Source organism: Dermacentor andersoni, chromosome 6, assembly GCF_023375885.2.
Source record: "Dermacentor andersoni chromosome 6, qqDerAnde1_hic_scaffold, whole genome shotgun sequence".
Taxonomy (NCBI): Eukaryota; Metazoa; Arthropoda; class Arachnida; order Ixodida; family Ixodidae; genus Dermacentor; species Dermacentor andersoni.
This window is the reverse complement of record NC_092819.1, coordinates 65,756,481-65,770,672: the sequence shown is the minus strand read 5'-3', so window position 1 is coordinate 65,770,672 and position 14,192 is coordinate 65,756,481. Positions and strand designations below refer to the sequence as shown.

At 45.0% G+C, this 14,192-nt stretch overlaps 1 protein-coding gene across 3 annotated transcripts; it reads left to right on the top strand.

Moving 5' to 3' along the window:
- Positions 1–56: 56 nt before the first annotated feature.
- On the top strand, positions 57–14,005 carry LOC126522712 (uncharacterized). 3 transcript variants are annotated; one of them, XM_055066542.2, is made up of 5 exons: positions 57–706; positions 2,447–2,606; positions 5,068–5,296; positions 7,954–8,091; positions 12,854–14,005. In XM_055066542.2, the coding sequence occupies exons 1-5, from the start codon at positions 431–433 to the stop codon at positions 13,032–13,034; spliced, it is 984 nt and encodes a 327-aa protein (XP_054922517.1). In that variant the 5' UTR covers positions 57–430; the 3' UTR covers positions 13,035–14,005. The 3 variants fall into 3 exon arrangements, 2 of the variants coding, with proteins under 2 accessions (XP_054922517.1, XP_072144863.1); XM_072288762.1 differs by lacking the exon at positions 7,954–8,091 and having other exon boundaries at positions 85–706; XR_007597507.2 differs by lacking the exons at positions 57–706; positions 7,954–8,091 and adding an exon at positions 739–1,471.
- Positions 14,006–14,192: the final 187 nt, after the last annotated feature.

Genomic DNA, 14,192 nt, shown 5'->3' with positions numbered 1-14,192 from the left:
CGCTTCCTATGCACGCCTTGTGCCCGTCGAAGCCGCCACAGCGCCAATAAAGAGGGCAGCTCGCGGCTGCATTCGGTTATCGCCGGCGCGCAAGGAGGAAGCGCGGAAGCATGCATGCTTGCAGTCTCGGAGGGGCGTGCGTGCGTGCAGGCGTCGTTGTTACGCCACGCGCTCGCGCACCCCGCAATATTTTGTGTAACTCTATGTTTTGTGGGCGAGTGTACTTCCGTTTCGTCTGCTTGTTCCCACGGTCGTGCAGTCGCGTGGGCAGGTATCGAAACTATGCCATTTTTTACCGTGTTTCAGCGCGTGGTCAGGCTCTTTCATCATAGAGAAATCTTTCTCTACGCTTTCGTCCTCTCGCGTCTACTTCAGTGTTCATGTGGCACTGACTTATCATACCATACCGTTTAGTCTCGTGCCCGTACAAATGCCGAAACATAGTCGATGCTCTGTTATCGGTTGCAAGCCCAGTGATCGGCCAGGGCCCTTTCTCCATAGGCTGCCCGTACATGAAGCGCAGCGCCTTGCTTGGTTGCAATGCATTGGCCGTCCGGCCACGCAGAAGTATGCGCGCGTTTGTAGTCGCCACTTCGCGCCGGAGGATTATATCCACGACCCGCGGGTGCAACAGGAAATGCGCACTGTGTTGAGGCCTTTGCTGCGCCCGGGTGCACTACCAACGCTCTTCGTTCCAAACAGGACGGTAAGTGCTGCATTTTCATGCTCAATTTCATGCCCGCTTTAGTTGTGAATGTGTTAGCCAATTAAGTACCACTTACTTTGCAGTATCGGTTGACTCGTGCACGCAGTGGGTTTTTGTCTCATTTGTTAAATCAGGCACCAGTAAATTAAGCTATGTGGATTCACACAAAATGAAAATGTATCGCCTGCAACGTTCTTCAAATACCACCGATTTCTTTTGTATAGTGAATGAGCTAAACGAGTAACTTTTGCAACTGCCCTACCAGCCGTGTCGTGCGCGCAACTTTTCTTTCTTTCCCTTTCTTTTTTTTTTTTGCGAAAGCAATACGCCAGGTCTAACCGCTCGTCGCGTATGCCGTGGCCCCCCTCTCCCCCCCTCCCCCAGAGCGGGCGCTGCGCTTAGCAGGTGGTGTGACGTCACCTCTCTCCGTTGCTATGACGACGCGTGACGTCAGCTTGCACCCCACCGCAGCTAGAAGGGAGCCGTTCGTCGCGTGTGCTGTGGCCCCCGAGCCGCCTTCACTCGAATATATAGCGGTGCGCTACGCGTTGATCAGGCTCGCCATGAAAGTTACCGACGAAGAGTCTATATCTGAATCTAGTTGCTCTACTGCTTCGGAACAGTTAAATTCTAAGGCGAAAGCTAAGCAAGCTAGGAAGAATGAGAGAAAGAGGTTGCAACGTGCCCAGGAAACAGAGGAACAACGAGCAGAACGATTGCGAAAACGACGAGAAGCCGAAGCAGCTAAGCGAGCCACTTTAGAAGGTGAGTGTAGTCGTGCTAGACGGAATGAAACTCTGAGACGACGACGTGCCCAGGAAACGGAAGAACAACGGGCCGAACGTCTTGAAAAGCGGAGGAGGAAAAATGTGTGTGTTTCTACTGGAGGACCTGTGCAAATAAGTGACTGCATCGAACGAGTGGCTCAGTTTGCATCAGCTACTCGCGAATTCCGTCGCCGCTTCACCGAGAACTCGTTTGGAAATGTGTGTTGTGTATGTAATCGACTGGGGCATAAGCGGGATTTGCAAACGGTGAGTGAAAACATGTATGTGACTCTTCGTGAGGCCTTCCCAGATTGGACTGAAGTGACTATAGAAACTGCCAAGGTGTGCAAGTCCGAGAGAACACTCTCGGACTCTAGTCCGAGAGAACAGAAGATTCCACTGTACAGTGTGTCTAATGGTTATAAGTACCCTCCTATGCCACCAGGTTTGCCTCCGCTAAACTGCGTAGCCGAAAGGCTAGCTTTCGCAATTCAACCAGGTTTAACCAGAGCTAAACCACAGCCAATTTTTTTATTTCATTTAATCAGGCAGCAGGAACTATGTCGATTGAACCAATACTAAACTGTACCACCGTACACTGCACTTGAAGTACCGTCACTTTTGTTACCGCAATGAATGCAAACTACCAATGGCATGCTCATACGCCCAAATTAGTGATTAAAGAAGTGATTTTATTTTTTATTATTTTTTTTAATTTGCCACAAGGCACATGGGAATAAAAAGGATTTAAAAAGAAACTATTGTACCTAGGTGGATTGTGCAGGAACTGCAGCAATGTCTCTATAATTCAGTGATAAGTGGAAGAACACTGCATACACTTCATGCACCATTATTTTTTACTTGCAGCCTGTGCCTGCACCATGGAGCAGTGCTCCTGAAGCATCACACACATTAAGTGTCACGTCATATCTGAATGCAATGACTGATTTTAGTGGTGTCAATATCTTTGCAGGGCGAGACGTGCACATGTAGCCGAGCACCACTGCGGTGCACAGCCAGCACCCAGACGACGCAGGATGAGTGCAGCCTTCCATCGGCATCCGAGGCTGGCACGCAAACCCTCGCAATCCTGCGCACAGCTGCTACCCAGACACCACGGCACCACAGCTCTGGTAAGCATGGGCTAGCACACTGCTGCAATGGGTGGCCTTTCATGTTGAAATATATATATCTCATCTATAGAAAAATTCCAATAGAACTAACGTTGAGTTGATACCTTTGGGAGTGTCCTTCTGCATACAATGCCTTGTTGGGCCACATACATATCTAGGCACTAGGACTTGACACTGACTCCAACCAAATCGGTACATATGATCTGATGGTCTAGTGATATGATAAGATGATATGATTATTTGGTTGGAGTCAGTCTCAAGTCCTAATCAATTTCCCAACCAGACAGGCAATTCTAGGCACGTATCTAGGCACGTATTATGTATGTACATGTGTGCACTTATTTTTTGTAGCAATACGTGTTGCTGCCTCAAAACGTGACTCAAACTCTCAATAGCATTAATTAAATCTCCATGCTTTCTTCAGTTCGTTTTTCTTCTGGGTATTCAGCCCTGTTCACGTACATGAAATGCACATGCTCAAATCAATTTCAAGCTAAGGTTTTTTTTTTATTGGTAATGCCTATTTGATGCTATACAAAGGTGGTTTGATGTAGTTTTATTTGACGAGTTTTACGTAGTAATCATAGTGGAACATGCCCATTGTAGAAGCTTGACTGATAATCAGCACACATGTACTGGCTCTTACCAAGTGGCTCAATTAAAATAAAATAAAGCTAATCAAAGAACGCTTAAATATATTTCACTAGTCCATTAACAGATCTGTATGCTTTAGATATACATCCGAGCTGGAATATGTACCAATCATATGTACCAAGTCATTTTTTTTGTTACACAGAACAGAGGTGGCATACTTTGTCAGCACACAAGGGTTATAGAGGATGATATTCTAGTTTTATAAAATGGTTAACGATAGCCTGTTGTAGCTAAAATTGTAGTTCTTGAGCTGGATTATTCAAAGAACACGAGAAATTGAAGCAAACGTCCACTTATTTACTTCCACATTGATTACTTTATGACATGTATTGCAATGAACTAATTGTAGCCAATAACCTTGCAAGGCGTACCCACTTGAAATGCCTTTCCAGGATAGCACCAGTTTCGATAAATTTTCCATAGCGTGCATTAGAATACATGGGCATTCCAGTTACTTTTGTAGTTTAATCCATAAAGGAGTATTTTGTTAGAAACAGTATGGCAAGTTTGATGGCACATATTTCCAAACTGGAATAAGTCTGCAAATTCATTCAAAGTGGAAACACACTGCTCATTCACTAGCCTACAATTTGTACATTGCTATATGTGCCGCAAAGCAATGAATTGAAAAGACAATCAGTGGACATTTATTATTTAGTTGACTCTGTACTTCTATTTCTTGTGCAAGTAATGATCGCCTCTGAAAAATCCAGACTGAGGACTAAAATTACGTTATCTGTGAGAGAGTATTTTTAAGATTTCCATAAGAATGAAAAATGATCACCCTGTATATAGACCTTTTGCATCCACGATGTGGCAGCAGTGCGTTCATGACCCCAGGGAACTTCCGGTCAGCCATTTTCGACAGTCCAGTTAGCCAAGTAAAAAGAAGTATTTTGTTGCAGAGTATACTCCAGGCACATATTCTTGGTGTTTTCAGATATAAGGAACGTGCGCCGACCATCAAGCTCATGTAGGGGCTTTTTTTTGTTGCACTTAACACTACAATTCACCTGTCAAACGTTCCAACTCTGCAGCAAAACTGGTGCCAGCTGGAGGGTCATATAAGTTTATAGGCTATTGTAACATATGCCGCTACTGAGGGCTTAACCGGAAGTCTTCTGGGAACTCTGTTTGTAAGCATGAAAAGGGTCTTATTGCACTGGTACTTTCACGAATGCATTTGTATTACTGCAACATCATCTATGTAACACAATTCATTATGTGTAATTATGTGCTTCTCTTTGTTCAAGTAGTAATATGTTTGCAAGATGTGTGACTCATGCATTGCTCTGAAAACATGCCATGAAAATACAGCGATAATTTGTTTGGAAATGTTCTCACCCTGGTGTTATGTATTGTGCTGCCATTGGGGCCCTAAATGTTAGTGTCGGCTATTGTTGGCATTAACTTTTCCTATAAGAAAACTGGCCAGAAATTGAGGAAACCTAAAGTGGGGGGAGGGGGGGATGAGCCAAAGCAACCTGTTGCTTAAAAAATGATGTGGGTACATGACATATGTCATGCAAATTACTGTTTAGGCGATAAGGAGAAGTGGGGAGATAGAGAGGTCACCCAGTCCTAGACACACCGTCTACCCTACACCAGGGTAAAAAAAAACGAAACGTAATGGGAGGAGACGAGATGAAATTAAGCAAGAACTGCTTAGACATGAGGAAAGTAAATGGGTATGTGTTTCAAAGAGCACCTGAGTTCTGATATACGACAGGTGCTTTCTGTGTGATATCGCACTACATTACTGCAGCCACACAGGTGAACTTTGGTGTTCGACCCCTGTCCTCAACAGGTGTGCAGACCGACAGCTGTGAGTTATCCCTGCCTCCAGCAACACCCGAACGATCCGCTGATGCTTCTGCTTCGCTGTGGGGACTTCAGGCTCAAGCCTCGTCAACACCAGTGCAAAGGAAATTATTTGGGGATGCTGATCAGATAGAAGAAGCGGAGGTCAACAATTTAGCGCTGCTCGACGACAGCTACAGACCTTCGGCAGCATCGCAGAACTGCACTAATGCTAGGTATGTAATACTGAGTCATTTTGCGCACAGTTATTGCTTCAGCCGAGCACTGCGCTCCAATCTTGCACTTGAATAACACATGCAATGTATTTGTTCACACCAGAAAATATGTGAAACTGCATGATGGCATAGGTAACACTAGACAAAAAAAAGCACACAAATGTTCTTAAGCTGAGATATACGATTTAATGAGGCTGTTTTCTAATTTCTTGTATTTGCTTGTTGAAGGCGTGATATTGTCAAGTAGTAGTGTGTACCCGTTGTGGTGATGCACAGTACTTGTGTCAATATGCTGTCAGGGCTTAGTAATCTACTGGCACTGTTTTAGCTTGACCTTGTCCTTTTGCTTATAGTGCAGAACATGTCATTGTGCAAAAGCAAATGGTACATAGTTCTAAAGGTGTTGGAACTTTGTGCCAAACATGCACATCTCATTCATGTGTCTATGTCTGTGTACGCTGTAGCACCAGCAATCAAAGACAGAAAGGAGCCGTAACGGTATTGATAGCTTGAGCAGCATTTATATGTTCATGCAACAACACCATGCAATAAGATGAAATGTTGTGAGGCAACACAGGCTGTGAGGCCTGTGTTGTGTATGAATTGAAGCAGTGTTTTGTGAAATCTGTTATCATGTATCCAGCAGTCATAGTTGGTTGTGACACTATAGCGGAGGCCGACTTGCAGTAGGAGATGCGAGCGTTCCGATTGTAAGATTGGACATGCTCATATTAAGTGGTATGCATCTGCCTCCATCACTGGGGCTGAGCATTCTGGACACATAGCACCCAGTGGTAAATGTGACCAGTTCCATGTTGAGATCACAGCCGGTGTAAGGGCCACCCTGGCCCGAAGCCTCCTAAGCACAGCTTCCTCCGCCCCAGTAAGGTGAAGGGGGGAGGGAGCAGGCACACGGCGGGATAAGAGCGCACGTGTCCGGCCGGAGAAAATTTTGCGGGCTCGGAGTGAGTTTAGGAGTTGAGGTAGGAGGAGAATAAATGGAACATCTGGATTAGAAGGGCAGTGTGCCTGCTGGTCCGCAGCAGTGTTGTGAGGGTTTGCAGCATGGCTTTGAATCCAGTGTACCTTGGCACAAGTAGCTGTTTCACTATTCATAGTTTGTATCGTCTCGCAGATTTCTATTGCCTTGTAAACCTTGTTGATTTCTTAAATAGCCACTAAATTGTAGGCAGCTTAGATGCAGCATCTTGCACAGCTTCCATGGATAGCTTGAAGTTCCATTACTAGAGCGCTGGCTGCCGAAGATAAATAATGCCGGTGGCCACTGATGAAATTATGCATAGTACTGAGGAATGATGTCCTCCTGTCATCCGGTAAAATAGCAGCATCCGTATAGAGTTTGCAGGTGTTACCACATGATGCATCAATGATATTGTGTTCGTCAATAATACCTGTTGTATTGCTGCATCGTAACTTCATTGGCTTATTAGTTGTGATGCTGGTGAATTCCCAGGGAGTCATTGGATAGGGCTGATTGTCAATCCAAGAGCCGCAGTGAAAATGAGCATGCAATGCAGCGACAGCCGGAACAAGTTCTTTTTGATTTCACAGGCTTTTTCATGTTGCAAAATGAGCTCTGCATTTGTGTTGAGCTGGGCATGTTCCTGTAGGGTTGGTATCGGAGTGATGTGGGGTAGTGCTGTGATTGTGCGCATAGCATCGTGGTTAATTGTCTCCAACTGTGCCAACTGTACCAAAGTCAGCCATTGAAATTGTGCCTGATATAATATTTGTGGCTGCAAGACTGCACAGTACCACCTGTCGAGCTACGTCAGTACGAGCTCCAGCTGCCTTTGCTGCAATGTGATGAATAAGATTAACTGTTTTTGTCGAACTCTCTGATTTACGGAGCCAGTGTGCATATCGAGACCCAGTATGCGGACCTCAGAAGCCTCGGAGATTGTCACTGCACCAAGTCCAAATGTAAAAGGGTGTTGTGTGATCCTTTTGTATCCTGCCTTGTTGGCCACCACGACATAGCTTGATTTTTGGGCGAAAATGTCCAATCCCAGTTGCCGAGCATAGTTGTGCAGAACATCAAGGGCTTCTTGAAGCTGTGGAGTTTGTCTAGAGACATCTTTATGTGCAGACTACAAAGTGACATCATCCATATAGATTAACAGCTTCACGTCTGGAATCTGGTGTAGTTGACAGGCTAGCCGTATTAGAGCAACGTTGAAGAGAAGAGGAGCCAAAGCAGAACCTTGTGGGACTCCTCTGTTCAATCAGAAGCACCCTTGCCTTCCATCTACTCTAATTGCAAAAGTGTGATTCTGAAGAAATGAGTAGATAAATCTCATGACCCACGGTGGAAGTCCCAGTTCGATGGTTGGCAATAATGATTTCATGGCCTATACTGTATTGTCATAAGCTTTCATTATGTCTGTTGCTACAACCGTGCATACAGCGTGACTGTGTGGTGAAACTTTTAAAACATTGTCTGATAAGGTAGAAAGTCTGTCTTCAGTTCCCAAGCAAGAATGAAATTCAATTTGAGCAGGAAGATATTTATCATGACTGTCAAGCTCCAGGAAACACGTGTGGCCAGCATCTGTTCAGTGAGCTTGCAGACAGGTTGAATTAGTGAAATTGGGTGTAATGCCTGCAGGTTATTTGGTGACTTTTTCTGGATTCAGAATCAAGACAACAACTGAATGCTTCCGATCAGATGGAACATTACATCTCCCATACTTTACTAATAGCCTGAAGAAGTGCATCAAGTGCTGTTCCTTCCATGTTCTGGAAAACCTCACAAAGAATACCACGGGGACCAGGTGATGTTCATTTCTTTGAAGTTTCAATTGCTGCTATTAGTTCAGCCATGCTCAAAGGGCTGGATATTTCGGATTTGGCAGTTGGGTTAGTCTCGTCAATTTCGGGGCAGTTTATAGATGACATGTGATCATCATCATCAGCCTGGTTACGCCCACTGCAGGGCAAAGGCCTCTACCATACTTCTCCAACAACCCCGGTCATGTACTAATTGTGGCCATGTCGTCCCTGCAAACTTCTTAATCTCAACCGCCCACCTAACTTTCTGCCGCCCCCTGCTACGCTTCCCTTCCCTTGGAATCTAGTCCGTAACCCTTAATGACCATCGGCTATCTTCCCCCCTCATTACATGTCCTGCCCATGCCCATTTCTTTTTCTTGATTTCAACTAAGATGTCATTAACTCGCGTTTGTTCCCTCACCCAATCTGCTCTTTTCTTATCCCGTAACGTTACTAGGGTGGCTAGAAGGGGAGGTGTGAATACCGGCGGCGCTTTCCTTCGGGCGCGCGTGACCCCCTTGCGCACCGATGCCACCAGGGGGAACGTGGCGCTGCTGCTCGCGGCGTGGTACTCCCGCGCTGGCCTGCGCCCTCCGCTGTCAGTTGGTCTCGTCGCCTGTTTTGGAGTGTTCCTCCCGACATTCCGTCATTCGAGGGTGAGATGCTGTGGACCACCAAAGTTATGTTGAGCACCGCAGCGACGCACGGCTAGTTTATTACATTGCAGGTTATGTGGCGAGAAGACGTGTTTTGCCCACACACTGTGAAGACGGCGAAGCACCATAAAGGCAATATCCCCAGAGAGCTTCCACCAGAGGCATCCAAAGAGTGGGACCTTGAGGGCCTTTTATATCCCTCAGAATCGTTCTATAAGCTGGACAATGCCCTTGAAAACAAACTCACTCGTTTATTCAGTGTAACACCCGCCGTGGTTGCTCAGTGGCTATGGTGTTGGGCTGCTGAGCACGAGGTCGTGAGATCGAATCCCGGCCACGGCGGCCGCATTTCGATGGGGGCGAAATGTGAAAACACGCGTGTACTTAGATCTAGGTGGACGTTAAAGAACCCCAGGTAGTCAAAATTTCCGGAGCCCTCCACTACGGCGTGCCTCATAATCAGAAAGTGGTTTTGGCACGTAGAACCCCATAATTTTTAATTCAGTGTAACACGCTAGCATGCCAAAGCTGTGGCCGAGATTTTGCAGTCATTTGGTTAAATGTCAAAGATTGGTTGCCTAGACCATTCTGCTACCCTGACAGCCTCAGTTATACGTTTTTATTGCCTCACAAGGATTCACTTTTTGCTTAAAGGTGTCAATCAGCAGAGCAGTGAGAAGAAACGGAAAACACTGAAACCTTGTGTGTTGTAAATTTTTTTGCTCACTTGTAAATAAACGATTTCATGACCAGATCTGTTTTCACTGTCTGCAATCATAGTAAATTTCTTATATGAGCGTCAAAATGACATGCTACAGGTCTGCAAGCGCAGACAAAAAGTGGTTTGTAAATACGTCCAGACTTTATCAGGTAATGTCTGCAGTTTACAGGTCTTACGACACGCATAGGGTGATTGACTGCTGATCTCGAGGACGACGGTCGCATTTTCAGGGATGCGATATGCAAGGCGCCCGTGTGCCGTATCATGTCAGTGCGCGTTAAAGAAGCCGAAGTGGTCGAAATTATTTCGAAGCCCCCACTAGCTCCTAACACCCAAAGCCAGCTCACGAAATGCGCACAGACAAAACGCGTTTGAATCTCGATACAGTGCGAACTGCACCCGTAAAATTTCACAGGAGTAATGATTTGGGCTGACATAACATTGTTTTCATGATAAAGATTCATTCTTTGACGCTCGCAGAAAGCGCGCGATACCCGAAACGGGCTCACTTTCACTTCGGTGGTAGAGATGCAGCCGACGCAAGGCTGGCGAGGCGCTAATTTCGGCTGCGTGCTTACCCCGCCTTGGTCAACAGCGCCGCCCCGCGGCATCGGTGCGCTGTGGGGTCACGTTTGCGCCGCCGGTATTCACACCTCCCCTTCTAGCCACCCTAACGTTACACCCATCATTCTTCTTTCCATAGCTCGTTGCGTCGTCCTCAATTTAAGTAGAACCCTTTTCGTAAGCCTCCATGTTTCTGCCCCGTAGGCGAGTACTGGTAAGACACAGCTATTACACACTTTTCTCTTGAGGGATAATGGCAACCTGCTGTTCATGATCTGAGAATGCCTGCCAAGCGCACTCCAGCCCATTCTTATTCTTCTGATTATTTCCGTCTCATGATCCGGATTCGACGTCACTACCTGCCCTAAGTAGATGCATTCCCTTACTACTTCCAGTGCCTCGCTACCTATTGTAAATTGCTGTTCTCTTCCGAGACTGTTAAACATTACTTTAGTTTTCTGCAGATTAATTTTTAGACCCACTCTTCTGCTTTGCCTCTGCAGGTCAGTGAGCATGCATTGCAATTGGTCCCCCGAGTTACTAAGCAAGGCAATATCATCAGCGAATCGCAAGTTATTAAGGTATTCTCCATTAACTTTTATCCCCTATTCGTCTCAATCCAGGTCTCTGAATACCTCCTGTAAACACGCCGTGAATAGCATTGGAGAGATCGTATCTCCCTGCCTCACACCTTTCTTTATTGGGATTTTGTTGCTTTCTTTATGGAGGACTACGGTGGCTGTGGAGCCGCTATACATATCTTTCAGTATTTTTACATACGGCTCGTCTACACCCTGATTCCGTAATGCTTCCATGACTGCTGAGGTTTCGACAGAATCAAACGCTTTCTCGTTTGATTCTGTCCAGAGCAGGATTGGCCACCCTGGTGCAGTACTTGGCCACAACCTCCTATATGAACACAACAATCATGTGATCATACTTTGGGAAAAATGCTCTAGCAGCATGTTGTGCAAATTCATATGGCACACTCTGCATCGCTAACCTAATGTTTGTTGCAGGGTCAGGTTGCTTATGACCACGTTCCATTGACCGAAACGTACGCCAGAGTGCTCTGTTTCTAATGCCACATCCAAGGTTCTAGTACCATCGTCATCGAGAAAGTTGCTTTTCGTGCCGACGTACCTTCGCCGCTATATGGTTAGCACGTGCACAGCTACCTGGTGCATTGGGATTCCCTGACGCATGCACTTCTGCCTGACATCGCTTTGCCCAAAGTTGCAAAAGAATGAGGTCCGGTTGAGGTTGTTCCTCGTCAACTGTGGTTATAGTGGTATCAATCTGGAGTAGTTCTTATAGAGCAGGAAGAATTTCTGAGGGCTTTGAGGGCACTTTATCTATCAGTGATTCCCGAAACTTATCCCAATGCATCACTGTTACTCGTCATCGAATTTTCTTTATGCATGTTCCGTGTAAACCAATCATTATTGGCACACATCACTGCCCCACATATCTGGTTCCACCCGCCGCTGCAGCATCCGAGGACGCAATCGCCAGGCGAAGTCTGGAGCGCATGTTCTAGATACTGCGAACACAGCACAGGTAGACCCAGCATGATGGTTCAACAGTGTAAAAGTGGCATTGCTCATGGTGTTTTTAACTTGACATCCTCTTTGGGAGTTGTACTTGTCTCTAGTCATGTTCAAAAAGCTGCAGTCTACTGAAAGTTTTTATAGCAAGGTGCTTAGGGCCTCCGAAATCGTTCGTTATGCAGGTCACTTTGCTGATAAGGTTCCCATTCCACAGATCAAAATAGAACAGGGACAGAAATATTCCTTCGTTGTACAGGTCATTTCGTTCTAGAGGCACTTGACTACGTTTTGTGTACCTCCTAGGCAAGCTCAGCTCTTCATTAGCCAATTTGCAGCATTTAGATGGGAGACGAGGTGAATTGTCTGCTGCAGACACTTTTTTTGCTGCTGCAAGTAGTATACAACAGTACCAAGCACTAGTAAAATAAAAGTGAGCCTTAGTTGTAAAGAAACCACAAGTGCATTTCAAAACAATATGTCCGCATGCCCAATAGTTCTGTAGTACCTGTAAAATGTATGTTGCACTTTTTGTCTGGATGAAAACTGGACTGGTGGCAAGAACTAAGATCATCGAACAATTAAACCAGAGCTAAGTTCTATACCAGTGATTTTAGCTTTTATCTCATGGACTCAAACTAACAGGTAAGAATGATGGAACTAAATGAAAAGGAATTACAGTTGAGCCCCTCTGCAATGAAATGACCTTTAAAATGAAAAAGTAATTCTGGCCCAGTTCTATTGTGAGGTATGTGATGTGCGACCTTTGCAACAAAGTGACCTGTGTCATGAACGATTTCAGAGGTCCCAAGCACGTTGTTATAAAGGCGTTTGACTGTATAGTTGTTTTCAGCACTGAACTGCCTACTCCAAATGAACATGTTTTTACGTCAGCTGCAGAAAAGAGTACTGAAATTAGAGACCAAAGGTTGCATGACATATGAAGCCAAAGATATTAGATAGATTTTTTTATGGCATAAAGGTATCTACAATCAAAAAGCAGTAAAAGATAAAAGAGCCAGACCTTGTAACGAAGTGGCATTGAACACAAAAGTAACTTTGTTATAGTTGGTAATTGTCGTAAGCTTGTTGATGATTCTCGTATAATTTGCTACACACCGATATCTGTGAGAAGCATTTTAGATTTACGATGTTATATAGGATGATTCACTACATTGAGGTTCGACCGTATTAGAATGCTTGGTTATGCAGTAATAAAAAAAGTGACTAACTTAATTGATTTTTGTATGTAATTTGAATCTTTTTGCACTTTCAGAACCAAGAGAAGCAGCTTTGGTGCAGATGACAAGGGTTCCTATACCATGAACTGTGCTAGTCTGTTGGACCTTAAGTTCTTTGAACAAGTGCAAGAGAGGTTTACGAGACTCAAGCCAGAGGTAGCGAGGGCTATGAAGGCTACCATTCTCAAAATACTTGACAAAGCAGCTAAATCTTGAAAACAAAAGGCAAGAACTGCACATCACATTTCTGGCAAGATTAGATGGTCCCAGGTTTTCATGGCAAAAAAAAAAGTTTTGGTAAAAGCTGCCATTACCAATGTCACCCAACAAAAGTGTGCTAAAAAATGAATAAAAAATTTTAATTACCATATGCTGGAGTTGCAAGAACAAATGGTTCCCAAACAGTGGTTCACAAAATTATTTCTGAAAATTTGAACATGTAAAAGGTTTATTCGAAATTGGTGCCAAAAGTGTTGAGTGATGAACAAAAACAATGATGAGTTGACATTTCGTGTAAGATGTTGGTGAAGTGAGAAAGTGAAAGGGATGTTTTAGACGGAGTAATAACAGTGACTAATCATGGGTGTTCCAGTATGACCCTGAAACCAAATGCCAAAGTTTGCAGTGGCACATGGCAAACTCTCAGCGCCCCAAGAAAGTGAGAATGTTGAAATCCAAGGTAAAGACAATGTTTGTCTTTTTCGACTAGCGTGGATTGGTCCATAAAGAATTTGTACCTTTGGGACGAATCATCAACACCGTGTTCTACAAAGAAGTCCTTGAGCGCCTTCACAGAGCTGTCAAATGAATACGACTGGAGATTGCCAATCGCTGTAAGCTACACCACAACAATGCTCCAGCCCACACCGCCTTCGTTACGACTGCCTACCTGGCTCGGATAGGGGTTGCAACCTTGCCGCAGCCACCGTACAGTTCCGATATGAGCCCAGCAGACTTTTTCCTGTTGCTAAAGCTGAAGAGATACCTGAAAGGTCACCGTTTTGACGATGTTTCCGCCATCCAATGCACTGTCACAGAGTCTCTGAAAGAGCTTGCAGCAGTTGATTTCCAGGGAGTCTTTGCAGCATGGGAATCACTTTGTCAGCAGTGTATCAATGCCCAAGGGGACTACATTGAAACGTTTTGATAATATGTACCAATCAGATCAATAAATTATTTTTACCAGACCCAGTCTCATTACTTTACAGACAAATCCTGTAGTTCGTGGGTAGCATACACTGCTGTGAACATCTCGGCCAAGTTTTGCTGTCGTACGCAGTGCGTGGAGATCGCGAGCATAGCACAAAGTCGCCTTTTTCTCAAACACTCTCTTTTCAAACAGAAGCCTGCTGCTCACTCTCTTCTGGATGCTTT